Source organism: Syngnathus scovelli, chromosome 9, assembly GCF_024217435.2.
Source record: "Syngnathus scovelli strain Florida chromosome 9, RoL_Ssco_1.2, whole genome shotgun sequence".
Classification (NCBI taxonomy): Eukaryota; Metazoa; Chordata; class Actinopteri; order Syngnathiformes; family Syngnathidae; genus Syngnathus; species Syngnathus scovelli.
In genome coordinates this window covers 3,930,925-3,957,993 of record NC_090855.1, presented here as the reverse complement: position 1 = coordinate 3,957,993, position 27,069 = coordinate 3,930,925, and the positions used below count along the sequence as shown (strand labels likewise).

Below are 27,069 nucleotides of genomic sequence, written 5' to 3'. Positions count from 1 at the left end.
TGTGTGGTTAGGGGTGACGTCGATTGATTTACTTTAATCTCTACTTTAATCTACAGATATTAGAGACGTATTGGTGATTTATGAGGTTTATTTAAATCAGCTACAGAGGACAAACACAGCCATATTGGCCATCAGGTAGACCTACACAGTAGGGAAAATAATTCCATATTAATCTAATCACAATTAGAAACATTGCCCTTCATTTAAAATTTATTTTTTTAATAATAATTTCAGATAATTGTATTATTTGATTCCCAATAGTATTTTTTATAGTGTCTTTTTTCATAAAGGAAAATAAGTTCATGTTAATCTAATCACAATTAGACATTGTCCTCCATTTTTTTATAATAATTTCAGATAATTGTATTATTTGGTTCCCAAAAATATTTTTCATAATGTCTGTGCAAGGCCCACTAACTGCAGTGACCACAGACGCCAACTCAGGCACAACCGCAGTGTATGAGAGGTATTTAAAAAACAGAATATGATCTGTATAAGGAGGATAATTCCAGATCTCAGTATGATGCAGTAAATTAATACCCATCCCACAGCCAAAAAAATATTGGCATTGTTTGTGTTTTTCCTCCCGGCTTTTTGTTTTGGATCTCATTAGTGGAAGTGGATCTTAATGTTGCAGTCAATGAGCATGGAAATGTGACTCCCTCTGCCAAACACACTCCCGTCACACATTTACACACTCAATAAGTACTCATTTGTCCAATTTATTTGGATCTATTACATAGTGTCTACTGTGAATGTCATTTTTAAACCTGAAGTCAAAATTCCAGGAAGGGGATTCATCTTAAATAGTAGCCACATTTAGATGTATACAGGCTAGAAATACAGGCTGTATCATGTTTTATATGTGTAGTGTGTGTGTCTGAGTACATTTGAAAAGGTCACACAGGGAAAAGCACAGGTGTGCACGCTAAAAAAGAGTTACTGCTGTCAAAGTGTCACGGCACATTGCAGAGACACCAAAATAGAATGCAGTCATTGTTAATGTTACATACCACACCTGTGCTTTCCCTATATGACAACTTAAGTGATGTGTTGTTTTAAAAAATAAATAAATCACCACACATGACCTCGCCGACCTTTATGGCAGTTGTCGCCCTTTTGTACAAATCTATTGACGTTTAGGCTTGTTTTCACAGTTGTGTGTTTGAAAGTAAAGTTTGTATTGTGTCTTGTTTGGACGTTAGGTTGAGGAAAAAAATACGCTGCAGCATGTTAAAATACAAATTGAAATTGAATTGTTGTGCTTTCATTTACTGCCATTGTTGCTGTTAAATAAAAAGCATGCTTTGATTTAAAAAAAACAACAACAAAAAACAACACTGTCATTGTCCAGAGAAGTTACTGTCCAATAATAAAAGCATGTATCAACAAATATTGGGACTTTTTTTCTTTATAGAAAAACTTTATTTGAACATTTATAGAAAAACTTTATTTGAACAATTTTTTAAACAAATTATTTTCTTTGTGTTTTGGATTTTGGAACATGAAATAATAATGCCAAAAACCAAAATGTTTGACCAAATTCAACAGAAAAAAGTCAACACAGTGGTTTGATTGCAAATGTTCTCTTCTAGAACATTCACGTACCAATGAAAAGAATTTTTTGCCATACAACATAAATACAAATCTGTACATCATAATAGCGTAAATACTATTTTTTAAAAAACACACTTGTATTTACATCTCCACAAGGGAGAGCAGCTGAAAGATCTTCCATGTACAACTTGAACATATACATTATATATAGATGCATCACAACTTCGCCACATGGTCATACTGAACAACCTCATCCTCTGTAACGAGACACCGTTTATCACACTGTCATTCGATCCTAAATAGGACATAATGCATTATTGAGTACCTGTTAATAACGTGTGGTATTACGTATCAGTCAGTCAACATATAAATTTCACATGGACAAAAAAAAAGAAAAAAAAGGATGCACATCAGTCAAGCCAGATAAGGCCGGGTGGCTTCCGGAAAGCCATTAGGTGTCGTCAAAATAAACATAGACAATATCACAGGAACACACTTTTTTTTTTTTTTAAGGTTATGTGTCCACCTTTATGGAAGCAAAGACATAAGGCATCATCGTATCCAAGTTCTGGATAAAGCCTATAAAATCCTCATCCAAGTGCTGAATAGTCTATAAAATCTTCAGAGATGACATCATACGGCTTTTGCCTCCTCTCAGTTGAAAGCGAGTGAGTGAGAACCCGCTCAGTCAGTTCGTTTCCGAAAAATTCCTTTCCAGTGCAAGCGTTCAATCAGCACGATTCTCATGCTGGATAGGGATTGTTCAATCCACAGTGTTACAGTACTTCAACAGGATAATTCAAGAGTCACAAAGTGAAGGCAATGCAGGTTTTCTTGTTGATCTTGAGGATATGTGGAAATTATTACGGATAGAGAGACATGGCACTAAACTTTGTGTTCTTCCACATACAAAAAATGACAAAACATGGTATGCAAAATTTGGGCTATTCTTAAAGATGGGAACTTTACAGGGAAAATAATTGGAATTTATAGAGGAATATGGAAAATAAATTTTGGATAAAAAAATAACCCACACAATTTTATTTTACCCTGTAAATGAATATCAATTTGCCCCCTTGTCTGGTTAGGACAGTATTTTTTTTTATTTTTATGCTTTGGATTAATTCGCCCAAATTTCTAGTTAACTGCCAATAATTCTCCCCCCCCCCCCCCCCAAAAAAAAGGTTGAATTTCCCTTATAAAGTTTCCACCACTTTTGCAACTCAACTACTAACAGCAGATATGAAACTCTTTGGTTGCCCCTGACATCTTATTGACAGTAGTACATTCGTAATGTTCATATCCCAGATTAATCATCATATGAGCCTCAGGGGTTGTGATCATAACGCCATACAAAAATATGCTTTCTTAAGAAAAACCAAGTGGCTAATATTTCCATATGGACTCCCAGTTAAGCGTTTCCCCTTAAAAATATACCCTTATGGAAAAATGTGCATAATGAGCATGTGCATATTCAGTGATTAGCTTCATTAGATAGTAAAAGCCTACAAATGACCAAATCAGAATTTTGGCCAAAGCTGTGGCCCAGACTGTGTTTTAGTCTTATCTGAGGAGAGTGGTTGGTTCCGTGTCCATGGAGGGTGGATCCCGAGTCAGACGAGATGGCTTCACAAACACGCCGTGGCCTGGGGGACATCGGAAGTACACTCTCCCCTGGACAGTACCATTGTGCTTCCCTGAGGGAGGGTTAAAATATGACAATTTCAGCAATATTCAAAAAACTGGAAAATCATACTTGTCTTACTTGACTATTTTATTTTGAAGATTTTAAGTTATATGGCCTAAAGTATTAGAATAAAAGTAAAGGAGCAGTTTAATATCCATTGAATTAGATTCCATTTTAAATTATGTAATTACTTAAAAAAATATGAAAAACATTTTTAAAAAATTGTGGAGGCTGTAACAGTTTAATTGTATCAGTTCAAAGGGGAAAGATTAAATTATTTTGACTATAGCAAGACACCACAGCACTTGTAGTTAAAATAAACAGTGCCCTCTAGTGGATAAAATCTTCAAATACTTCACTACTATGCAGTACAGTAATTCCTTTGCTACACTTTCAATGAACTCACCCACTGCCAGGTCCAGTTTGACACCAACCCAGATACCCTTGGCGAACTCCACCCCTCCGACGTAGTGGACCATTCCTCGCCGTTTACCCACCCACACCATCTCCCCTGGCGCCATCCAGTCGGGGAGCTGGGCGACGGGGGTGCACTCATCCCCGCTGGAGTCGCCCGAGGGCTCCGTGCTGCTCTGGTTGGGGCTTGGACAGGGGCTCCCGTGGGGCACATCTCCCTGGGCCGGCTCGCGGATGGGAGGGTCTCCTCCTCTGAGAGGCGGGGCTTTGGACAAGGACGTAACAGCGGACGGTGACGTTGAAGAGATGGTGCAAATAACAGTGTTGGTCGAAATTGGATATTTGTGTAAAGCGGCTGAGGCGTTGTCGGAATTGTTCTTCATAATAGCAACAGAGTCACACGTTTCTGTCTTGTTCGTCGTCTTCAGTGTTGTAGTCACGTCAACAGCGTCTTGCTCCCATCCGTCTGTAAAATGCTGCAAGCCCTCTTCGGCAATGGTATCATCCGCCCCTTTAAAGTCTGTGAACTCCTGACTGCAACTGAGATTGCAATTTTGAGGCGGAGGAAAAGTTCTCTGCTTGCCACAAGGAACACTGATAGGTAAGGAAATTGGTGAGTTGAACACCTGCTGGTCTTCACTTCCAGCGGGAACTTTAATTTGCGTGTAGCCTCTTCCGCCATGACATCCGAGAGCGTCTTGCGAATCTCTGCAGCTGAGATGATCGGAGCTCTCGCTGGAACTGAACGGCAGGTCGGATAGCGTGGCGTTCGAGGCGCTGTGGGAAAAATAACCGCTAGTGCAGCTACTGGCGGTGGGGCTACGAGACACCTCCTTCCGCTCCTTCGAGTCGCCGCGGCTCTCCAGGGTGGCGTTGTAGATGTCAAAGTTTGCAAAGTCCTCGGGGATGTACGTCTGGAAGCCGCCGCCGTCTCGGACGTCCACTGCAGCGTCCTCCTCGTCGGATTCCTGCAGAGGGCAAAATGTGCAAGGTGAAAGTTGATGGCTTGGCAAATTTTTCATCTTCACAATTAGTGGTCATGCAGTATAAAAGTAGCCTGGACATGCTAACATGATCTCTCTCACCGTCCCGTGACCATGTGACATTCACGTGTAGCACTTACAGCAGCACCTTGTGGCAATGTGCGGCTGAGCGGTCTGCAGGTGGGGGTGGGAAGTTTGCAGTGGCCCTCGCTGCCTGCCCTGGGTCTGCGCCAGGGGCAGGGAGGGGGGAGCAGCGCAGGGTTGTCCACACATGAGCGCATGCTCTGCAGATGGGTCAGAACAACAGCACAGGACTTCACGCACGCACACAGACAAACACATTGCATGCAAGGCATGGAGCTGGCCAGGTCAGTGACATGGTGGGCATGCATTATAGAAATTTGTGGTCAAGCTAGAAAATTGCAGACAAAAATGCATGTTGATATGAGTGGCACAAACATCCATGCGCAGGAGTGAGGATCACAACACAGGGAGATTTAACTCATTCCTTCTTGCCTCTTTTCCCAGCAGTGGGCGGGCCTCCAGGACTTTCTTCACCTTATTCTCCTCCTTGACAGGAAGCAGGGACTTAAGGAACTTGGACGGCTGAGGGGATAGAAGCTTGAAAGGACTGGAGTTGAAAAATGTAGGACTCTCTGGAAATGACCCTGATCAGAGACATTCGGTGAGACATTCGTAGTTTTCGGAACATGCAGAACTTCTTTTTAAATTCTCTCGTCTGGTTTACCTGACCCTTCTTTGTTTTTGATCGGTGTACTGCAGAGAGAGCCGTTCTGAGGATTGCAGCTGTCACCATGATCACAGTTATCCTACAAATCAATACATCAAATATATTAGCTCAGAAAATTAACCCATCTTTAAAAAAAACTACAGCTGCAAAACATGTGATCAACAAACACGGTGTTGAAGCATACCTCACATACTTTGCGGTCTTCATCCTCACAGTCAGTCAGGTCTGTTTTACTGCAGGAAGACTGGAGAGCAGGGAAATTTGTTACTCATGACACATGTCAAAACTATTAGTTCATGAGAGGAATGTGCTCATTACATGAGGAACATTTGGTGTGCTGAGGCTTCTTCTGAGATGTCTTCCCTTAGTAGAGAGTGCTTCCTTCACGGTCACAGCCTGTAGAAAATAATATAATATAATATAATATAATATAATATAATATAATATAATAAAAATATATAATATAATATAATTATAATATAATAATTTATATAAATTTTATAATAATATAATATAATGGGGATGGATGGATATACAATACAATAATAATTGTATTTTAATTACATTATTATACTGAGACATGAATTTGCCAAAATAAAAAATTACATTGTATTCTTCAAATTGGTCAGAATAATTTTATCGGAATTTAATATCAGGTTGTGACATGGGCAATCCATATGGCTCTACTGTACCTGCCGCAGCCTCTCCAAGCTGAGGATATTCTCCACTTGCAAAACTCCCCGAGTGTATTTCTCAATGTAGGTTTCTCCATCGGGAGTCTCCTCGATGTCTGCACGAGCAGCCATGAGGGCCAACGTTTCTCTCTCCTCTGGTTCCTCTGAGGCCTGACATGGTAGCATGAGGAACAAGGGGTTCATGACAAGACTTTGAAGAGTGCATTTATTAGAATACATCTAGAACATGTTCCACCTTCGGTATGTTGGAAACAATCTCGTAGATCACGCCGCAGGAGTGAAGCATATTCTTAAGCGACATTCTCCTTTTGAGACTCTGTGTGAAACTCTGAATAAGAGAAGTCAAATTGAGTGAACAAACCAAACGCTCAATGTAGTTGTAACATTCTTGACACACCAACCTGCTTGTTGTAGATGTTGACGGCGATCCTTTTGCGGAGCACCAGCTCCATTGAGGCAGGGTGGCTAAGTTGCACTGTGGTTTTCAAGATCAGGTAGATACGCTCGTGAGGAGACGTGACTCGATTGAGATGCACGGAATCGTGGATGGATGAGTCCCAGGAACACACGGCTGACACCTGAAAATAATTGAATCTTTTAAAACCTGAACGAGCCACTTGGGAAAGGCATCTGTAAAAGTAGAAGCGAGTTGGCTGCGTAGTTCCATCTTTGAACACAAGGGGGCAGTAGACGCAAAGCGGTGACTCACCTCTTCCTCGCTATGCTTGATGATGGGGAGATAGAAAAACTGGCTTCCATGCTCTTTGGGTAGGATAGAGTTAACACCCGCAGCATGAGGACCCGTCAGCTGCTCATTCACTGTCAGATTATCAGCTAGTGGAACAAAACATATCTATATTAAGATTCCAAAATATACAATCATTAATTATATCAGCACAGTCTAATCGGCGATAATACAAAAAAACAAAAAAGCGCAATCCGTCAGCTTGTTTTTTAGGCCTAATGTGGTGACTCCTGATTCAAATGTCAAGAATGTGTGTGACTCACCGTTCAAATCAAGGAAGAGGACTGGGATATGAGCTTCCATTCCGGGAGGCGGAGTCCTACAGGCAGATGTTTGAAACATGGTTACAAAAAGCAACAAATCAAATGAATTTGACATAAATATGCTCGAATTGTATACCAGTCGGCGGGAGCTCCGGGGATTCCGCTTCCGGGCGCAGGTACGAGCACGGCGTTTCTCTCCTCGGTCAGGCCGACCCATTGCTCCACCAGACGGGCTTCCCGCTCAATGTCTTCCTCTGACTTTTCTGCATGGATTGAGACCAATCACAATAATTAACCATAAGAACCAAATACAATTTTTCTGGGAGGTTCTAGACTGACCATGCTTGTTAATAATCTTTTTGATTTGTTCATCGAGGTACTCCCGTCGTTTTATTAAGGCCTCAGACCATCGCTCTCTTACGCAGCTGAGATCTTCCTCCTAGAAGCAGATGGAGATAAAGTGCACCTGATTGGCTGTATCAGTTTTTTGGGACCACAATTGTTAATACTGTATCACAAAAAAACACCGAACCGCATCACACCTGTGATATCAGTGCACATCCCCCATGCAAAGTAGTGCCAGCCATGCAACAAAAATGTTTAGATAGCATGTAGCATGTTCTTGCAGCTCTTCAGTAGTGGCAAGCAAATTAGTGTGCAAATGTAGGCGAAGGGTGGAGCTGTGTTTGGCTGCCAAAGAATGGCCGTTATGTTATTACAGTGTGTGTTTTGTTTAATAAAGCAACGGTTTTTGCTTTTTTTTTTTATAGTCGGGAGAGGCACAGCCCTCCCTCGTGGGCCCTCAAGCAAGGGCTTGATCGCAAACACGTGATCCTTCATGCTGCGTGTTAAGTTACAGCAGGATGAGGGTACCTGATAACTATCCGTATCGTCTTGCACCTCTCTCTGGCAGGGAAGAACACACGCTGTCAGATATGTGTGTGTGTAAGTGCGAGCTGACAGCTCAGAATTTGAGCTACGCAATGTTTTTACATCAAACAGATTTTCTCAAGTTGTGTTGCATTATAAACTCATTTACCACCAGCCCAGTTCAACTAAATCTTTGACTTGTATAGCCGTCAATGGTAGTGAACGACTTTTAAATATAACATTTTCTAAATATGTTTCACGGACCTGGTAGGTGTCGAGGGGTCGCTGCAATTTGGAGGAGCGTAGAGTCACGCAGCCGATGGAGACGGACAGCATGGCCTCCACCAGCAGAGGTAGGGTGCCTGACTTTTGGACCGGCTTCACGCTGACATGAAGCCTCCTCGAGTGGCCCTGCTTGGACACGTCAACCTCAGTGTGGTGCTTCTGGCACTGGCTTTTAAAAAGCGTTCTTTTTTTACATAATTACACCAGTCACAGTGTTTTGTGTTTTTTCTCCGACCTGGCGCAGTTGGAAGACTCCTCCCGTGCTGATGTCTTTTCCAGGCTGCAGCTCCACAGCGGCGTACTCTCCCTGTTCATTGAGCTCCTGGATGGAGACCCACAGCTCGATCCTGCGAGACACCTCGCTCCACCTTCATGGAACGTGCATCAGTGTTCAAATCCTTCCGTTTTTCTCCATGAGCGTGAACTCAACTTGTACGTACCTGTCTCGGAGCGTCTGAGTCTTGGATTCCAGAGCATCTAACTCCCATGGAGAACGTCCGTTCCCAGCACAGCAATGGCCCCATACCTCTATTGCCAACGCTCCATCTGATATGAACTCCAGAAAGTCATCTGTCACATGTACAACATAGTCCTGCAAAAAAATAAAAAATAATAATAATAATAAATAAAATAAATAAATAAAAAGAATATAAATAAAATTAATATATTATCAATAAATAAAATGTAAATAAATAAAGTATAAATAAATTTTAAAAAAGTAAAATAATTGCTTTAGTCCAATTTAAAATATAGCACACTTGAAGACCTCTGCCAAGGCTCAAAACATTCATCACCTGCAAAATCAATGAGCGTAATTCTGCAAGCGTCTTGGCCGAGATAAAAAGAAACTGATGGTTCTCACCTTGCAGTGGTCAAACTGGACAGTGAACTGTGCATCTGGGCTCCGAGGGGAAGGTCTGTCAGGGCTCACCATTGGAGGGGCCACTGTGGGTTCGCCGTGTTCCCAAAAGGTGTACTGACAGAAAACAAAGTTGGACAGGTTGAGGGGCAGCCCCGTCGCCTCCCTGATGCGGACCTGTAACGTGAAAACACACACAGCATGAGACCCGACTTTTTGAATTTTCAAGAGACTCGGGTCACATAAGTCAAGGTACAGCTATACACGCAAACCAAAAAAGCGGCTTCTACCCTGATAATGAGCCTCTTGGCCATGTGGACAATTTCTCCATTGGTGTCCAAGACCTCATAGCAGCCACTCTCACTGGAGTTCTCAGAGGAGTCGTCCCCACCGCAAAGGCGCTCGGGCACGGCGCCGCTGACCCGCATCAGCTCCACGTGCAGTCTGCCTGCTAACTGTGCGCACAAACAAACAAATTAAAAAAAAAAACATCAAATGGATGCAATTAACTTACCTCCCCCTGCTGGCTGATGATGGGAACAGCATATTGCAGTTTGACGTCATGGAAAAGGCACTCCAGAAAAATGTTCGCCACTCCTATTAGGTTGTGGTTTTCTTGAGCGTCGTAAAATGGGTCAGAGTGTTTACCATTTGCCTTGCTGGACTGTTAATTGAATTAAACAAAATGAAATAACCAAATGTCTTTTTTTTTTTAACTCTCCTGTCTTGTTTTTCTTACCACTTCCTCTGAGCCTTCTCTCCAGTCTCTATAGTGATCTCTCATGTCCACTAGCTTGTTTTCCAGCTTCTCAATGGTCCACACCTGAGTTGCCCTTCCCTTCCTGCGTACCTGGATGGCCGGCTCACTCACTATGGCTCCACGCTGAATAAAAACAAAGAAGTCAGATAAGGCCCCTGAGTAGACGCAACAGTTAAAATGATTGCTTGGCGTGGGCTCAGCCGGCTGACCTTGCGGTTCGCGCTAAGGTTGGCTGCAGGAATCTGAAGAGTGACTTGATAGTCGGTCAGTTTGCTCATCTCCTCTGCCAAAAAGTTGGCCTCTCGCACCAGGGTGTTAGCTTTCAGAACTTGTTCCCTGAGCCGAGAAAGACTCTGTCTGAAAAGTTCATCCCTGACGCACACAAAGACAAAAAAAAAACTGTTATCCAAAAAGATACAACACAACTGGTTGTGTATGAGAAAACTGTTGTGTGAATTGGCAGCGTAACCAACAATGGGCAAAAAAAAAATCGATGATGTGAAAAATTGGAATTTCCCGTTGGAGCACAAGGAGGCTTGGAGACTAAAGGCAGGACACATGCAGGAGAATGCTACTTGGTGGTTTGACCTAACCAGAACTTTGAGCTTCATTTTTTAAGAGGTGGTTATCTTCACTTCATGAGGGCAGCCGTAATTTTGCATTACTCATTCTTTTAAACACTGTCTTGCAGTGTCCTCAAGTTTTAGGTTGGGATAGAACCTCGTATTATGGGATAACGCTGTTTGGGGAAAAACTAGCATAGCGGAAACCGACTGTCCTACTTAGAAATGCAATGGATGGAATTCTGTATTGAGTAGCAAGTGATGAAAAACAAATATTGACATTTTTGTATGAGCTCATCGTGTGTCACCAACCGTTCCTCCGTCCAAAGTTGCAGCTTGCCGTGCGGCGTGTGCGTCTGGAACGTGAGGCGCTCACTGTTGCTGCGGTGGTGCTGTTGCGTTTTCTCGGGAGAAAGTTGTTGCCGAAGAGATTCCAGCTCCCGCTCGTACATCAACCTTTGTTCTTCCAGAGCCGTGCGCTTTTCTTCCAGGTACTGCTTCTCCAAAACCTGGACCACATTCTGCATGGGGTCTAGAAAACCACATGCAATGCTCGAGTCTTGTTTACAATCTATAGCAGAAGCTAAAGGAATTACAATAGACCATATCAAAAGTCTACACACCCCTTAGTAAAATATATAATATATAAATAAAAGATATGAAGAAGCTGCAGGAAATTCTTGGAAGAATTCAAATGAAATAGAATACAGATGATATCAAAAGTCTACACACCCCTGGTAAAATATAAATATGATATATAAATAAAAAATATGAATAAGCTGCAGGAAATTCTTGGAAGAACTCAAATTAATTAGAATACAGACGATATCAAAAGTGTACACACCCCTGATAAAATATAAATATATAAATATTAGATAAATAAAATATATGGAATTTTTGTGCACCAAGAGCTGAAAGTAATTACCATTGTTTCCCAGAGTCTTCATTATGACTTCCATTTGGGCAAACTCATAGCTGTAGTCCTGTTCAGAAGATGCCTCACTGGCGGTCTCCACATCCACCTCCACAAAGCTGTCCCTGGGAGAGGCCTTTTCCAGCTCCTTCAAACGGTCCCGCCGTTTTCGGTTTGGCAAATTGATCCTGTGACAGATTCCATTTTTAGCCTTCCAACTCATCCTCTTAGGTTCCAAATCAAAATGCGGCGCACCTAAAAAAGTGGTTGTTGCCCCATAAGATCCGATCTCCATGCCAAAGATGAACCAAAGAATCGATCATTGTTCCATTCACACAGGTGCTGCGGAGAAAACGTCAAGTCGGATTATTATCTGCATCCTTTCTTGAACAATTCATTTGCGTCTAGAGGGGGGAAAAACATGCTCGTGCTTTGAAAGCACTCAAATTCCTCGACAATGAGCTCATGTGAAGCTTCAACGGACAAAGTCGTCGTCGTTTTTTTTACTGCAGCTCACCGGGCGTTCCCTATGGGCATCAAGGTGACATCACCATCCGGGCACAATTCCAGTACACAATGCAGAGGCTGGATCCCGATTCCAAACAGCTGGATGTCCTGAGAAGTGTCAGCGCCGACATGTGTGCGCTCCTACACACAGGTGGAAGACATATTAAAAGAGGCCTGAAAGGAATTATCTTCGCCTCCCCCATGTTTGGCCTAATTTATTATGACAAAATGAGGAAACAAGACTGCGCCTGCAAGGATTCAACCGGGGGAAAGAATAAAAAAAAAAAAAAGTGAGTGGGCGCTGTTAGACAAACATTTCCTTTTTTTCAAAGGATGTACAAACGAGTCCATTTCACATTGGAGTGGTCATTCCACATTGAAACGGCAGAAGCTAGACAAAGGCCTGTTGTTGGTGCTTGCTCACACGCCTACAAGTCTGTCTTGCAAGATCAGCTCTGTTTATAATACTTTTATCACATTACAAATAGGATTCCCTGGCTTTTGAGGTATTTCTGACTTTGGTAGGAAAAAAAAAAAAAAAAAAATCACCTATGAACCCATGCCAACATTTTTGCTACAACTGAACAAATAAAAAGACCTCCGTCGGTAAAATGAGTACCTTCAGATAGTAAACGAGCAGCTCATTTAAGGCAGGATCGGCGTTCAGGTTGACCAGGAAACATTTGTCTTCACCCACTTTAATTCCGGATGTTTCCAGAGAGATGCCCATGCTCTCCAGTTGCTTTTGGCGCTCCTGTAAAAACACAGTATGACTTCCCTGTGAGCAAAGTGGATTTATTTCATGAATATTATTTGTCATATATATATATATACACACTGTGGCAATCTCCTCGGTCTTCCTCAGTTTCTCCTCCCAAGTGACGGTCATCTCCATGATGAGTTTCTCGGATTCGTGGAGTTTCTCCTTCAGTTCAGGAGCCTTCAAGGACTTGAGAGCACATCCGGATCACGTTAGTGGCCATGCAAGGTTCTGCTGGTTTCAAAATCTCACCTCAGCCTGAGACAGCTGCACTTTGAGCTTCTCCACCTCCTCTCGGAGCTCTCGGATGATGCGAGCGTTGGGGTCTTCGTTCACGACAGCGTGGTTGACGATCCTCTTGGCTCGATCGGCGTAACGCAGAGTGGAAAGAGTTTCTTCGTAGTTGTCTGCCGCGGGACTCACTGTGGCGATCATTGCCGTCTTGCTGTTCCCACCCAGGTTATCCTAAAGAGAAAAATTCCTTCTCTAAATTTGTTCTGACAGATGATTATAATAATTAATGTGGGCTACAAACCTTAAGCAGCCAGGTGAGGACTGAGTCTCTGTAAGGCACAAATTTGGCCTTCCCTTTTCCTGGAGACTGATCAGCCAGCGCAGAAATCACACAACCTAACGTGGTCAAGGACCTACAACCAAACGCAAAGTTACATTTAAAGACTCCACAAGTAAATCAATAAATAAATGATCTTAGCTTCTCCAGGGACGACAACCACATTTTTTAACGACGTGTCCGATGCACGTTGCCTTTTAATTTCCGAATATACCCACTTGTTGATGTTGCTTCCTTCTTTTAGTCGCTCGCCAGCAGCTCCTGTCTTGGACACCCGTTCACTTCCTGCCAGGTCAACTAGACTCATCTTGCTCACCTTCTCCCCGGAATTCTGATCATAAAGCCAATTCATTGCGAGGTCAATACATTTGTGGAACACTTAAAGCAGAGTCAAAAAGACTCACCCCGGATTGTAGATCGTATAATGTTTGTGTGACGATAATACTGAAGACGGCGTGAGATCGGCTGCTCTCCTCGTTCATGTTGGTGGCTGCCACCGTGCGAGATTTGTTCCCTTCCGACATGAGCACTTCAATGTCCTGAAGTCAAGGAAGACAAACGAGAGATAAACATTTTTTAAACCTCATATGACATCATTTATTTATATTTGAAACTGATAGTGTTGAGTTGCAAATTGTTCACCCTAGTTGCTGATTATTGTCGAAATACTGGCAACAGTTTTACATTTCATAAGTTTTACAGTTCGAAAGCTTGGAGCAGATTTCCGTGGATTTGAAGAAAAATGTGCAAACAGATCCTTTTGAGAACAATAAAAGGCAGCCAACGTTCACATGCACTTTAGCGAGACGGAGCTCTAGGAAATCCAGCGTGTCGATATCAGGCAAACATGGCGCACAGAAATAGGGTGGGGATTTTTAAACTTAATTAAGAAAAGCTTGGCATACAATCCACCCCAAAAAACCACACGGGTGCATTCCACATTCACATTATATGTGTCATTAGGAGCTCATGAGAATTAAAACCACATTGTTAAACTCAGTGCTATTTGGCTGCAAACGATTCGTGTTTGACATTATAAATGATTTTTTTTTTTTGCATTTATGAAATTTGAGTGGATTTTATTCAGTTGTACAAGACAAGGGTATACCTCAAAGTTGGTCACGGCCAGCTGAGACAAACCATCCACGTATGGACCCAAGACTTTGTGCTCACGAACCTTCAGGGACTGTCGGCTCCTTAAAAGAGAAACGGTCTGGTGAGTAAAAGGAGTGTAAATGCCTCTCATGGCACCGAGCACATTTCATTTCCTCATTCTTTAAAGTCGCCCTTTTTGTGGCTTTTATGGCAATTTGGAGCGCTGACACCATCGGTTTTACCTCAAGCATAAAATGGGATTGAAGGAGAGAAGGACAGCTTGGGTGGAGTGCAAAATTACACAACCAAAGAGCATTTAAGCATTTAAGAATTGTTTTCAAATGTTGTATTTAAATCAACACCTATTGCTGAACAAGGAGGAACTATTCATCAAGATTCAGGATGTCATCTGGATACAATAAAATAATAACATCATGCATAATGACAATAATAATAAAAAATACTGATATATGATAAGAGAAGGACATGTCTGAACTTTCAGTATATATGGGAGTTTAAACATTAAATTGAAATTGTTGCCAGATGCGCATTCTGGAGGAGATCCGGAGGAAACATGACTTAACATTTAGAAGCTGATGTTAAAAACACATTTCTCTCTTAACTGACAAGATTTGGCTGGGAACAACATCCTGTTGAAAGAATGGCCGTATAAATATAGGTTGACATGACATAAAAAAAACTAAACTGTGAAGGATAGAGATAAAAACTGTCAAAATGTTTTTCACAGTTGTTCACTTGTTTCTAATTAAGTTCATTTTGTGTAATAGCTAGCTAGCTACACCGCTAGCTAGCTATTTGGCAATGCTGGCAAGCTATTGCCCAATGAGATTAGCTTTTGGCTCTTTGAAAGCATAAACAATATTGTTTCCCCATTGGACCTGAATACATTGTTCCCTGAAGTGTGCCTCACTTTTCAGTTTATAACTTGTATGAAATATAAAAAATGTTTCTCCTTTAGGGCTGCCTGCTAGTTGTTGAAGAGAAATCCAATAGCGCAGAAGGTCACTCTATCCAACTCAGTGTACTCCGGTTAACAGTTACCAGGTTTCCTCTTTCCATTATGGTAACCTACCACCCGCTGCAAGTGTGTTTTTATTTTTGTTTGAACAGCTAAAGTCAGTCAGCTAGTGCTGACATGCACTTTGATTTAATTTTCAACATCTTCTTTGGGGAGAATCTTAATGTTTACATTCTTAACCGAGCCTCAGATGTTAGGAATGAAGAGGGGGCTTTTTTTACTCATCTTGGAATGAAAAGATATATTTTGTAAAGCATTTTGGCTACACAGAAACAATATTTTATGTCGATGAAAATTCAATTTTTGGGTAAAAGGTCAGTGATTGGACAATTTCTTGAATTCAGCCCAATCATCGGAATTTGCAAATGCGTTATTGATTTATTCAGCCAATTTACTGCCGACTGGAAATGACTATTTTGCAAAACCAAAGTCATTGTGAAAAGTGGACACGGGGTCGTATTTTAACTTTATCCATCTATCACCTGCACTTTCAAAAATTACAATGCCACTCCAACACCGCCATTCAAACTACGGGAAAGTCCGTCTTTCCATTCTGAATGGAGACACATTTGTGAGACAAGTCACAACAATGGCAGCGGCTTGAAGACCCGCAAGTGTAAATAGTAAACCAATCAACTGCGGGAAATGGCCAAAGCTTCCTACTTGGCTCCGTCACAGTCCTGAGTCAGGCCCAAGTGGGAGCAGCAGCCAGCGAGGTCACCGATCACGCTGGAGTCGGAATGAATCAGGAAAAATGACAACGTTTGAGCAAGCAGCTGTGTGTGTGTCACCGCAAGTCCAAAGCATTAGCTCATTGGCTTCACCGAGCAGATTTAGGTCAGATCTGTGTTTACTATGAGAGAAAAAGCACAAGACCACCCATCAGACTCACCCTTTGGGATCGAGGAGGTCGCGGACCTTCTCATTGTAGATTTCCATGTAAGATACTTCTACTTTAAAAGTATGGCCCTCGTTGGACTCTTGGTGGACCCTCTCGAACAGCGTGCAGCACAGTCGAGGGATCAAACCCGGCTGCTCCCCGTTTCCCATCATGGAAAATGACTTGCCAGAACCTATAAAAACAACAAAAGTGCTTTAAATGTATTTGTATCTGACAAGACGTTCAGGCTGATATGATCATAAAATAAAATCTCTGAAGGCAGATTTAATCGTTTTTGCCCCCCCCCCCAAAGGTTTTGACTAGAATCAAAACAAGTATAGCTTTGTTTTTCCCCTAATCGGATTCGCTTTATTTCTCGAGATATGAAACAAACTTTGGAACAATTTTCCCCCTCCAGGTCATTTTCTTGCAACAGTCCAACTCAAAAAGAAACAATATTTTCTTTCTAATGATACTATTCTGAATAATTTCACATTTTTAGTATTACCTGTTTGTCCATAGGCAAATATGCAGGCATTATATCCTTGGAATGCATTTTCAAGTATTCCCTCTCCAAGGCACTTGAACACCACCTCTTGACCTTTAGGACAAAGACTCAGTTACCATGGCGATTAGTGTAAACAGATAATCATTGCTTTTTATTTGTGGGCAAATGAGAACAGTTAACGAGAACTCGGAACACAAATCCAGTGAGCGCTTGCTCCCTGGTCATGTCGAAAGTATTTGTCTGTGCCGTGCAGTCTCTTGTGTCGTGCTACTTCGAAATAGAACAGCTGTTTAATAAGCTAAATAAAGCCTCGGCTGTGCCAGCTTCAGGCCGTGCCCCGAGTGGTCATATTGTCCTCTCCGTGTATATGACATCTCCATCACAAAAGCGAGTGGCTAATGAAAAATGTTCCGCTTGCACAAATGGACCAATTTTCTTGCGTGAAATGTTGCGTAAAGCATTCATTAGCGATATGAATAGTAGAATCTGATTAAATATGCGCAAGGACATGAATTAGAGTGGTTGGAAAAATAATGCACATGTAAATATAAACACTTTCATATTGTTCCCACTACCACCAGCTCAGTGGCCTAGTAGTAGAGTGTCCGCCCTGAGACTGGAAGGTTGTGGGTTCAAACCCCGGCCAGGTCATACCAAAGACTATAAAAATGGGACCCATTGCCTCCCTGCTTGGCACTCAGCATTAAGGGTTGGAATTGGGGGGTTAGATCACCAAATGATTCCCGAGCGCGGCACCGCTGCTGCTCACTGCTCCCCTCTCCCCCAGGGGATGGATCAAAATCACATGGGGATGGGTTAAATGCAGAGGACAAATTTCACCACACCCAGATGTGTGTGTGACGATGATCATTGGGACTTTGGGACTTTAACTTTACCAAGGAGGTTGTTTATATTTTTGTTAGTTAGCAGTAGAGGAGTGAGGTGTTTCATTTGTTTCAAAAATGGATAAAGTGTTCGATTTTTTTATGTTTGTGCAAAATGTAGCTTAAATTATTATTTTTCTAATTGTAATGTGAAGCCTAGTAGAATGGTGCCTTATAATTATAAGGCATTATTATTATTATTATTATTATTTATTTATATAATTGTAATGTGAAGCCTAGAATGATGGTGCCTTATAATTATAAGGCATTATTATTATTATTATTATTATTATTTATATAAATACATATATTATTATATTTATTAATTATTATTATTATTGTTATATTTAAGTTTTTGAATACAACACAAGGACATTTGACTCCCAAAGCGCTTGCAGCCAAATTCTTGAAATGTAATGCATGTTTGAAGCTCTCTAGGGAGGAGTGAAGACTTATCACGTGTGACTCACCGGCATATTTGGGAACGTTGGACTCATCCATGGACCAGAAACAGTGGTCAAAGGCGAACACCTACGGAGAAGAGAGCGAAGGGATCACCGACACATTTTCCACACCTGTCCGAGCGTTTACACTCCGACACGAGTTGATCCTGCTTCCATAACGGGCACCAAATCAAGTTTATTGTGCCGTGCCATGCGAGTAAATCAGCGGGATAGAGCATGTCTGCGAGAGTAAGATCCAGACAAACTGAGCTTATTGTTCAAAGTAATGCTCATTAAGACGCTCTGTACAAATCCACTGTTAGCGCTTTTGTCATAGTGGCTGCGGCTAAATGAATTCATAAATCAGGGTCAGCGCTCCCCCAAGAAATTCCAGCACTCAGTGACCCTTGTCTCCAAGGAAACGGGGCTGGAGCGCTTCCCCGGCGGTGCATGCTGGCTCGCAGCCCTCGTTGCTGCCTTTCACAACACAGAATTGAGCAGAAGAAACGCTTTGCTTTGTATCCTGGAGGCACCTGCATGAGCTAGCTCTTGGACTAATGACAGAGAGATGCTCTCTGCGAGGAAATAAACTCTTTTAGCGTAAACCTGTCCGTGTGTGTGTGTTGACAGAACATTCAAATAGCTCGTTATTGTCTCCATAAAATCACATTAAAAGATCGTGCTGCTGTTATAAATTGCTCTCAAAGCACCTCCCTTCTCCAAGATCTTACGAATCATGATAGGGGCTATTTACTGGGAAGCTTCTGCTTTTTGCACAGTCAGCATGAGTGAATGCTTTGAAAACAAAACCTGTTCTTGTGACTTCAGTCAAATGAGTTTGCAAGGAACAAAAAGTGTCATCATTCTCAATTAGAGATGCTTTGCTAGCTATGGCTGAGCAGACTCCTCGGGACTGTGACTCCATAAAAAAAAATGTTCTTGATTGGACAATAGAGTCTTTTCAAGTCTCCCGCAGGGGTTAGCTTCACTTCCGCTACCTGTTTTTGCACTTGCACTTGCAATCAGGGATAATCAAAGTAGCCCAGCGTGTGGTGAAATAAGACGTCAGCCCAACGCTAACAACCGAGCGATCCGACAATAACATTTCAATCAGACCAGGAAGCAAATAGTTCAAGAAAACCACCTGCTGAGGTTGAAAGATGCTAATCAAAGCAGAAGAGCTAGCAAGACTGTCTCGCTAACTAGCTAAAGGCAACAGAGCAACCATTTCTTAGCTTATCCATTTGACAACAGCATAAAAATTATACTACTCTGTATAAAAACCGCCATTAAAAACTGTGACAACATTTTTATTTGAAAATATAAATCTTGGCTGTTTATAGTCGACAATGCTAATGCTAGCAAACGTCTCATCATCAAGATCTAAGGTCTGACTTGGTTTTACCACAACTAAAAACGGAAAAAAATTGAAGTTTCTTTTAGAGAATGATAAGCATTTTAATAAAACATTTAAAATCTGATACCGCCTTATGCATAATTCCAAATAATCAGACAAAAGTGTTAAAAACTGTATATTGTACTACAACATTGTCGAAACACTAAAAGTAAAATTAGCAGACACACGTTGGGTTTAGTGTCAGGGTAAATTCAGGTTACAGGCCCGAGAGACCCAGTCCCCCCGGGACCCCGTCAACGAGTGTACTCGACACAAAAGACGATCCTCAATGTATGAACCATACCCGAGCTGGTCAAGCTCAGCAGTGAGGCGTCAAGGGGAAGAAATGGGGGGGGGGGGTGCGCTTGCAACAATGCAGCTTTCAATGCGCGCGCACACACTAGCCCAGTGTCCACGCACATCCTGCTCTCATTGTAGCCCCTTTGTGGGTGCTCAGCACATCTTAAAGCGCTGACACATTCACACGGACATCTATCCGGCGCCTGCTGACCAACCCAGAGACTAAAACGTCCTCAATCACCGCCTTTGTGTAAAGACATGCGCAGGATGCTTCTCACATCCTCAAGGAAACCATTTTCAGCATCTCTGATATGTCACGCGATCATTAGAAGAACACAGGCGGAGGGTACATACCTTAGATTGTTTCCTGCTGAAATCCATCAGGAGGAGTCCAAGGTGGGGAACAAACAAGACAAAAAAGAGCAGTTAGGAATATTGAGCTTTAATGCTAAACACAAATTAAATATTCCTGGATGTCGCCAGGAAACTTGAGCGTGTGTACACTAAATCAGTTTTTGCTTCTGTTGACTTCCAAGTAGCACTTCCTGCTGATCACTGCTGTGATTGGAGTTCAGGAGTAGGCCAGTGGAACTAAGCGAGGCAAGAGATTTAGCATTCATCGTCCCACTGACTCTGTTGAGTAAATAGATCTTCTGCCTGAGGACTTAACAAAGAGGCCAAGTTAGGGATGGCTGCACTCAGCATACCCAGATGCCGGAACTAAGGACAAAAAGTTTGACTCGAGTTGAATTACATATTTTAACCGCAGGTCCACCCAGACCACAGTATGATGAAATTAGTCAAAACAACAACTGGCTATTAATGTGACATGAAATAAAAAAGCTTCTAACTCTTTTGGGACACATTCCACCAAATGTTGCAAAAGTCACTCTGTGGGAATTTTGAGGAACATTTTCCTTCTGGGTGTACAATATAAACGGCCACATGTGGTATGTGGAGAATCCCGAGCGAGACAATAGAGAGAATTGTATCCATCTTGCTATATATAGGTTTTGTTAACACAATTACTTCCTCGCTAAAGACAAACGCAGACTTCATTCATGACAGACATTATTTATTTTCCGCAGCTGCTTCGATCACTTTAAGAGCCTCCCAACATAAATTCCAGCACTCCTCAGCCTCCCGATATAATCTTTTAATCTCACCAGATATTTGTCTCCATCTTAACAATGTGCAAGAAATCACTTTTCAATGCATGTAATCGTATTTATTATTGTTAAAAATGCATTTCAGTGGCAGTCTCGGCGACTCGGTCACAAAGCTCGGACGGTGCAGCCTCGAGGCGATTTGCTTAAAACTTAGCGTGTGTGACATGTTGAGGTTGGAGGGCTTATGTTGCGGTTCAGCAAACACGAGGCTAACGCTGCTGGTTTTGTGCGCTTCATTGTACTTCGTGTGAAGTGTGTCGCCTTGGCCGCACGTTGGCTCCCGGCCTTCCAGCCAGCCGTTCCATGATAAGACATCCGGAAAATTTCTCAGCATGGCTGGAAGACAAATACAGTAGCAATTCATCCAACCCCCCTAAAGCAAGGTGATCTTATCGGCCATATTGTTAAATCTCAAGTAGAAAATATCTCCCTTGAGACTGACTTTTGTTTTTTTAAATTTTTTTCCATTACGACCTGGTATGCATGATTGGTTGACGTCTTCTGTCGAGTTTTAGATTACTGTATGCTCCCCAAATAAAAATTATGAAGGGTGGGAGTGCCCGCAGCGGGATCCCCCCGTGGATATGGAACAGGATTAAGGCCACTGGGTCATTATGTTGTCAAAAAAATGTCCTCTTCCAGCCCAGCGGGAAACAAACACACAAGATTACATACAGAGTGCATCATCCAGCAACACCGCATTTAATCATAAAATATTTTTAAAAAAGCCTCTCGTAGGAATTTATGGTCACAGACGAGAACAATACACTCCAATTTCCCAAATAGAGCGTCCACAAGAGCAGATGTGGTAGCTCCAAATTTACAAATGAAGTAATTTTAGATAAACAGTCTAATGAGATAATCCTGCTTCTTAAATGGACCGATGTCAAATCACCCACACAGAAAGAGTCTCACGCAAACACACACCAAAGAGATTCAAATTGCGTCTGATTGCTACATCTCGAGCCCTCCAAACCATTTAACCTCAATTTAACCACACATAAGACTCTTTCCCCTACTCGCCTGTCAACGTGTTTCAGACAATTACAAGTCATAAGAGATTTGAGCCAAACACAACGTAGTGTGTCAGTTTTGGGTTACAGCAGATTGCGCTGCTCTGGAGCCCAGGCTAACATTTCAAATATTCCCCGAGTATGTTTAGAACGAATCAAGCTGGTCGCTCCCACCCACTCGAAGTAGGAGATCACCTTGCTGCACAGATTTAGAAAAAATAATACACTGAGTCTTGTGTGGGATTGTTAAAAAAAAATTCCATGAAGTAGGCAAGAAGGACACTCAATAGAGCAGACAAGGCTGAATATCAACAACGTGAAATGTAAATGTTTACTCCTTAAAAGGGTTGCTGGAAATAACAATTTATTTAAAAATAAATTATAGAATGTGATCAATTTTGCGTAATTAATCATTGTTGAAATATCTTAAAGCAACCAGCGGAGGCGCTGTTTATCCAATTGCAACAACCAAAGAAGAACAATATGTGAGCTATGAAAAGTTGAGTTACATCTACGCTGACCTTAGCTTTGACCCCACTCCCTTGGGCATCATTAATTTATTCGGTATGACACTGGCATTTAAATAGGTTCCAGTGAGAATATTTTCCATCCCATTATAGGAATAAAGAGTTTAAAATAGGTCATGAGCAGATAGGGGATGCTGGAAGGTTGTTTGGATGTCACCACAATTGCTTCAAAATGAAACAAAGAGCGTGAACTATAAATTACGTGTGAATTATTTTGCACTTAAGAGAAAAACGCGCATCATTTATATTTTACAAGTCGGCTAACTCCTGCATGTCTCGGCAACAGTTGTTGCTCGGCAACAACTCTGCAAACACGCGGCCAAGACAAACGACCAGCCTTGTGAGTCAAAGTTCCGACATAAAAGCCAAGCTCAGACTGTCAAAAACAGTCTTAATGAGGAGCAATGCGCCGGATGCTCCTGTTGGGGAATTTTCCTTCGCACATGCCAACAACGCAGATGAAGCAGTTCGGCTCCAATCGTGTCCTCTCAGGCATTTGTGACGCTGCAGTGACAAGGTAGGTCCACGGGCCTAGCATACTAAATAATACGCCGCCCCAGAAGCATTAAATCATTTTCACAGGGTTGGTCAATCTGTTCATTTCGATGCAACTCTCCTTCCCAAAAGATATCAAGTGACATTTACTATCGGGACACACCTCTTTTGACCCTGCCTACTTGTAGATGTCAGATGTTTGAATAGGTTTGGCGTGTGGCCGCGATGGACAAAAGGTCACAAAAGGAACAAGATGGCCGAGAAACACACAACTAAAGACATTATTGCCGTCACAATAGATTCATTCCCCGCTTAAGACCGGAAGCCTTTTTGAGACCAAAATTGTTGTGTAAATTCCTTAACACAAAGCGAGAGAATTCTTAGTTCTCCTTGCACGAGAAACCACATCTGAGCCTGATGAGCCACAGACGCAACAAAGATGGACGCCGCCATCTTTTCTCCATTCTGTGAAAACAATGGGAGAGCCTCTGAACAAACAGGCCTTTTGTGATTTGGACTATCAAGTCAATTTATGTGACATGCGTGTTTGATAAATGTATTACTAAGCTAGGAAGATCTGAGAACATCTTTCTACATGGAAATGTTGAGTGGACACAATCATATCTAGACAAAGGGAACATTCCTGAGGGCAGTCACCGGACAAGGCAGCTTGTCATTTTAGAAAGGCGTGTTTTGAAAAGCCAGAGAGCTGCTCAAATGATACCAAAAAGAGAGAATGTTCGATATACGTTTGAATACATTGACATTTTATTGATACAGATAATGGTGTGGGTTTAGCATTTAGCAACTTAGCATTTTGCATGACGGAAATGATTATTATCAAAATCTTTAAGCTCTTTTTTCAAATCTGGTCATGTGACATTCACAAGCTGAGCTGTGATTGGTCGATACTTGAGCCCTGAGTATGTGATGTCATTTTACGTTGACAGCAAGTGGCAAAATGTGTTTTTTTTAAAGGTGTTATTTGTACATAAAATAATTAAGTTAAATTCATTTTAGACAAAATACTAATGTTTTACTGCTGTATTCTATCAAGGCTTAACAGTTTAACCTGTCAGGCTAACCGCTACATAAACATCTGGGCGCTGTTATCATTTTTGAAGATGGGAAACACATCCAAGTTTGATCATATCTCCCTTTCAAAAGGTATTTTATAAGTCTTGACAGCTTTGTATTCAGTTGTGTTGGCAGGCAGGTTGGAACCTGACGAATTGTGATCCCCCCCCCCCCCCCCCCCCCCGAGGGGTATTTCCTTGTCATGATGCCCCTCCACTCATCTCCACCACAGACAGCAGCCTCAGGTGTTTCTCTGCCTCTCCACCCCCCATTAAACCATTGTGTCGACAGAACACAAGCATTCCCATGTCAAATATGCAACGTGGTGCCAGCATAACGTGCAGATAAAAGGTGAGAAAGACCATTAGGAATTTAGGGGAAACTTAACCTGCCTCCCCAGCAGCTTAGTGATCACGAGTGTTACTATAATACAGTGAAGTGTAAAGAATGAAGCTCAACCATCAAAGCAAATCCCTCATATGCCTCTTAATTCTCATTTGCTGTGTGGTCCGTCTATGGAAAACAGGATTTCCAATTTTTGACGTGTCATGAGATCATCTGAATCCCAAACTTAATTCCACTTCATTATTTTTAGAAACACAACTATTCCTCCGTACGTCTTTTACTCTATGTTCCCATGGGAGAGGAAAAGTTCCCATGACTAAGTCCCCTTGCAGCCATATTTGATAGCCACTAAAACTGACACTTCTCCAGCACACAGCAACAGGTGTCCTCAAAACACGGCTGCAACGGGAGCAAAAAGCTTTTCTCGCAGTTCCACCATCAGCAAGAGAGAAAATTATATGCCTTGGCAAAACCACTGTAGTCTAAACACAAGGAGCCAAATCCCCAGCAGCAAGGCTGCTTACTTCGTGTCAAGTCAAAATACATGCAGCAAGGTTGGGCAACACAATTTTACATGATTTGTCACACTGGACATCAAATCTTAAATTAGCATTCCAAATATGATAAAGTCGTAAGAAATAACAAGTAGTTTCTCACCAACATCTGTTAAACGTGGCAAAATGTGCACTTACGTCAATCTTAAATGGATAGTGTACTTATTTTGTCATTTTCAGCAGTCAAAAAATCAAGATTTAGTAAAATATTAATTTGATCAAGATTGACCAATCACAGCTCATCTGTTTTCTGTTTGGACATGTGACATTCTCCAGGTGAGCTGTGATTGGTTGCTACATGAGCCCTCAGCACATGTCATTTACAGTCAACAGCAAGTGGCAAAATGCACTTTTAAAGATATTAAATGTACATGAAATATTATCAAATTAACTGATGAAAATATAAAAAATCCCTTTTAAGATTTCCTATGGGGAAAATCCCACTATATTCTACCAATGGTAAATCAAGACGACTTAATGTGACAGCTACAATACATCCACTTAAACGTCATCTTAAGCAGCATTATAATGATGTCACACTTTGTTTGCTTTCATAAAGTCTGAGTGTGATCCATAATATTTTACAGCTTCTATTCCTGACATTAAGTGCCCGTCCTCTACTCCAATGCTGAGCACTGTCGTGTTACCCGGCACCCTTCGCTTAAATTAGCTCATCGGCAAAACCTTGAGAGATTCATCGGCTAGGTTCAAATGCATCACAATTGTTGGGTATTGAAAACTTAACATCAACTTCATCATGGGGGTCGCATATCACTTCCTTAGCAATTTTTCAAACTGAATTTAACGCGACAATTGCAATGCACAACTCACTTGCTTTGGTGTCAGGAAAATGATCTATTTAAATGTATTCATATTCTACTAATTTGCTGTAAAAGGTCACAATATTGTCTTATATACTTGATTCATGTGAAAATGTGAGGCATTTAGTTTTTTTGCTGTAAAAGGTCACAATATTGTGTGAAAGTGTGAACCAATTTGTTTTTTAAAAACAGATTGACAAGTACATTATCACAGAATGGCCAACATTCCATCCCAGAAGGTCAGAACTTTGAGGCAGATGTGCTAACAACCACGAGTGTTATGACAACACGGTACAACATCATATGACGAAGTTTTGCTATTGCATACTGCACGACAAGCTCGGTGAAAGTTATTTGTGCACTTGCACTTGGGGTCAGACGTTTACATAACACCCTGGGAGCCCCACGGTGCTTCAAATATTTGGTGACACTCAAAACCAAGCACAGTAATCCAAACTATAAAAGATTTTGCAGGGTGGGCAACCATAATTCAAATAAAATCCAGTTGGAGGGATGTAACTTAAACAACACTATGGAATTGTTTTATTTTATTTTTTTACCTGTTGTCTCCTTTTGCATTGGAGGGTGGCGCGTACAGAACCGTCTGGTTGTCCTCCATGTCCACCACGCATTTTGTGTTCAGCTCAATTTCTGTACAAAGACGTTTGTTTTGGAAAACAAAGCAGACAACGGGGTGTGAAATACGACTTCATTTAATTCCGTTAAAACTCCATAAGTCAACCCAAGTGACGCTCTTTGAAAAGGGATGAAAAGTTAGCGGATTTTACAACACACATAACGCACTTAAAAAAAAAAAAAAAAAAAAGACTTACCTCTCCGGTTCATGGGCCGAACTCTTACGGCAACTTTTACTTTAGTATCCGACATTTTTGCCTACTTTTCGCTTTTCTCTCAGCGGGGGAAAGTCTTCAGACAACAAGTCCGAATCTGTACCGTGGCAAAAGGCGACAGATTGCGACTCAAATCGCCCCTAAAGCGTTCGCGCGTCAAAAAGAAACGTCAGGAAAGCGTCCATGCTTGTCCTTTATATCCATTAGGTTTGTTTTTTAGATAGAAATCCAGAGCTCGACTCCGCTTCCATACAGCATCCCCACCGCCATCTTCCTCCACCGACCGTCCGGGAGCTCGACTGCTCTGCTCTGCTCTGCTCTCCTCTGGCAGGCTGTGGAGGCTGCACCAAAGCACCAAAAGAGGGGCAAACCATTTTTTGCACTGTGCACTAAACAGGGGCGAGCCCGCCACTCATTAGACGAGGGCCAGACAGACATGTGATGGAGAGTGGTTATTTTTCACACAGCCGTGAAATTTCATTTTCACCC

The 27,069-nt window shown here is 41.8% G+C and overlaps 1 protein-coding gene and 1 long non-coding RNA gene across 5 annotated transcripts; one reads left to right on the top strand and one right to left on the bottom strand.

The window, feature by feature from the left end:
• Positions 1 to 1,402: 1,402 nt before the first annotated feature.
• Positions 1,403 to 26,918, bottom strand: kif13a (kinesin family member 13A). 4 transcript variants are annotated; one of them, XM_049729933.2, is made up of 40 exons: positions 26,563 to 26,918; positions 26,290 to 26,380; positions 20,083 to 20,095; positions 18,060 to 18,120; positions 16,706 to 16,798; positions 16,210 to 16,390; positions 14,292 to 14,379; positions 13,588 to 13,722; positions 13,402 to 13,514; positions 13,148 to 13,259; positions 12,865 to 13,077; positions 12,691 to 12,801; positions 12,472 to 12,606; positions 11,863 to 11,993; positions 11,601 to 11,687; positions 11,358 to 11,533; positions 10,745 to 10,964; positions 10,079 to 10,241; positions 9,849 to 9,992; positions 9,624 to 9,773; positions 9,400 to 9,564; positions 9,113 to 9,286; positions 8,691 to 8,842; positions 8,486 to 8,618; positions 8,230 to 8,376; positions 7,969 to 8,001; positions 7,435 to 7,534; positions 7,232 to 7,358; positions 7,096 to 7,151; positions 6,797 to 6,921; positions 6,489 to 6,665; positions 6,323 to 6,415; positions 6,085 to 6,237; positions 5,711 to 5,788; positions 5,577 to 5,636; positions 5,390 to 5,471; positions 5,158 to 5,309; positions 4,782 to 4,925; positions 3,651 to 4,626; positions 1,403 to 3,254 (listed from the first exon to the last, which is right to left on the bottom strand). In XM_049729933.2, the coding sequence occupies exons 1-40, from the start codon at positions 26,615 to 26,617 to the stop codon at positions 3,121 to 3,123; spliced, it is 5,733 nt and encodes a 1,910-aa protein (XP_049585890.1). In that variant the 5' UTR covers positions 26,618 to 26,918; the 3' UTR covers positions 1,403 to 3,120. The 4 variants fall into 4 exon arrangements, with proteins under 4 accessions (XP_049585890.1, XP_049585889.1, XP_049585891.1 ...); XM_049729932.2 differs by having other exon boundaries at positions 20,083 to 20,098; positions 26,563 to 26,917; XM_049729934.2 differs by lacking the exon at positions 7,969 to 8,001 and having other exon boundaries at positions 20,083 to 20,098; positions 26,563 to 26,917.
• Positions 7,125 to 8,637, top strand: LOC125974960 (uncharacterized). Its single transcript, XR_007483801.2, has 3 exons — positions 7,125 to 7,271; positions 8,237 to 8,318; positions 8,495 to 8,637. It is a non-coding gene; the product is annotated as an uncharacterized lncRNA (long non-coding RNA).
• Positions 26,919 to 27,069: the final 151 nt, after the last annotated feature.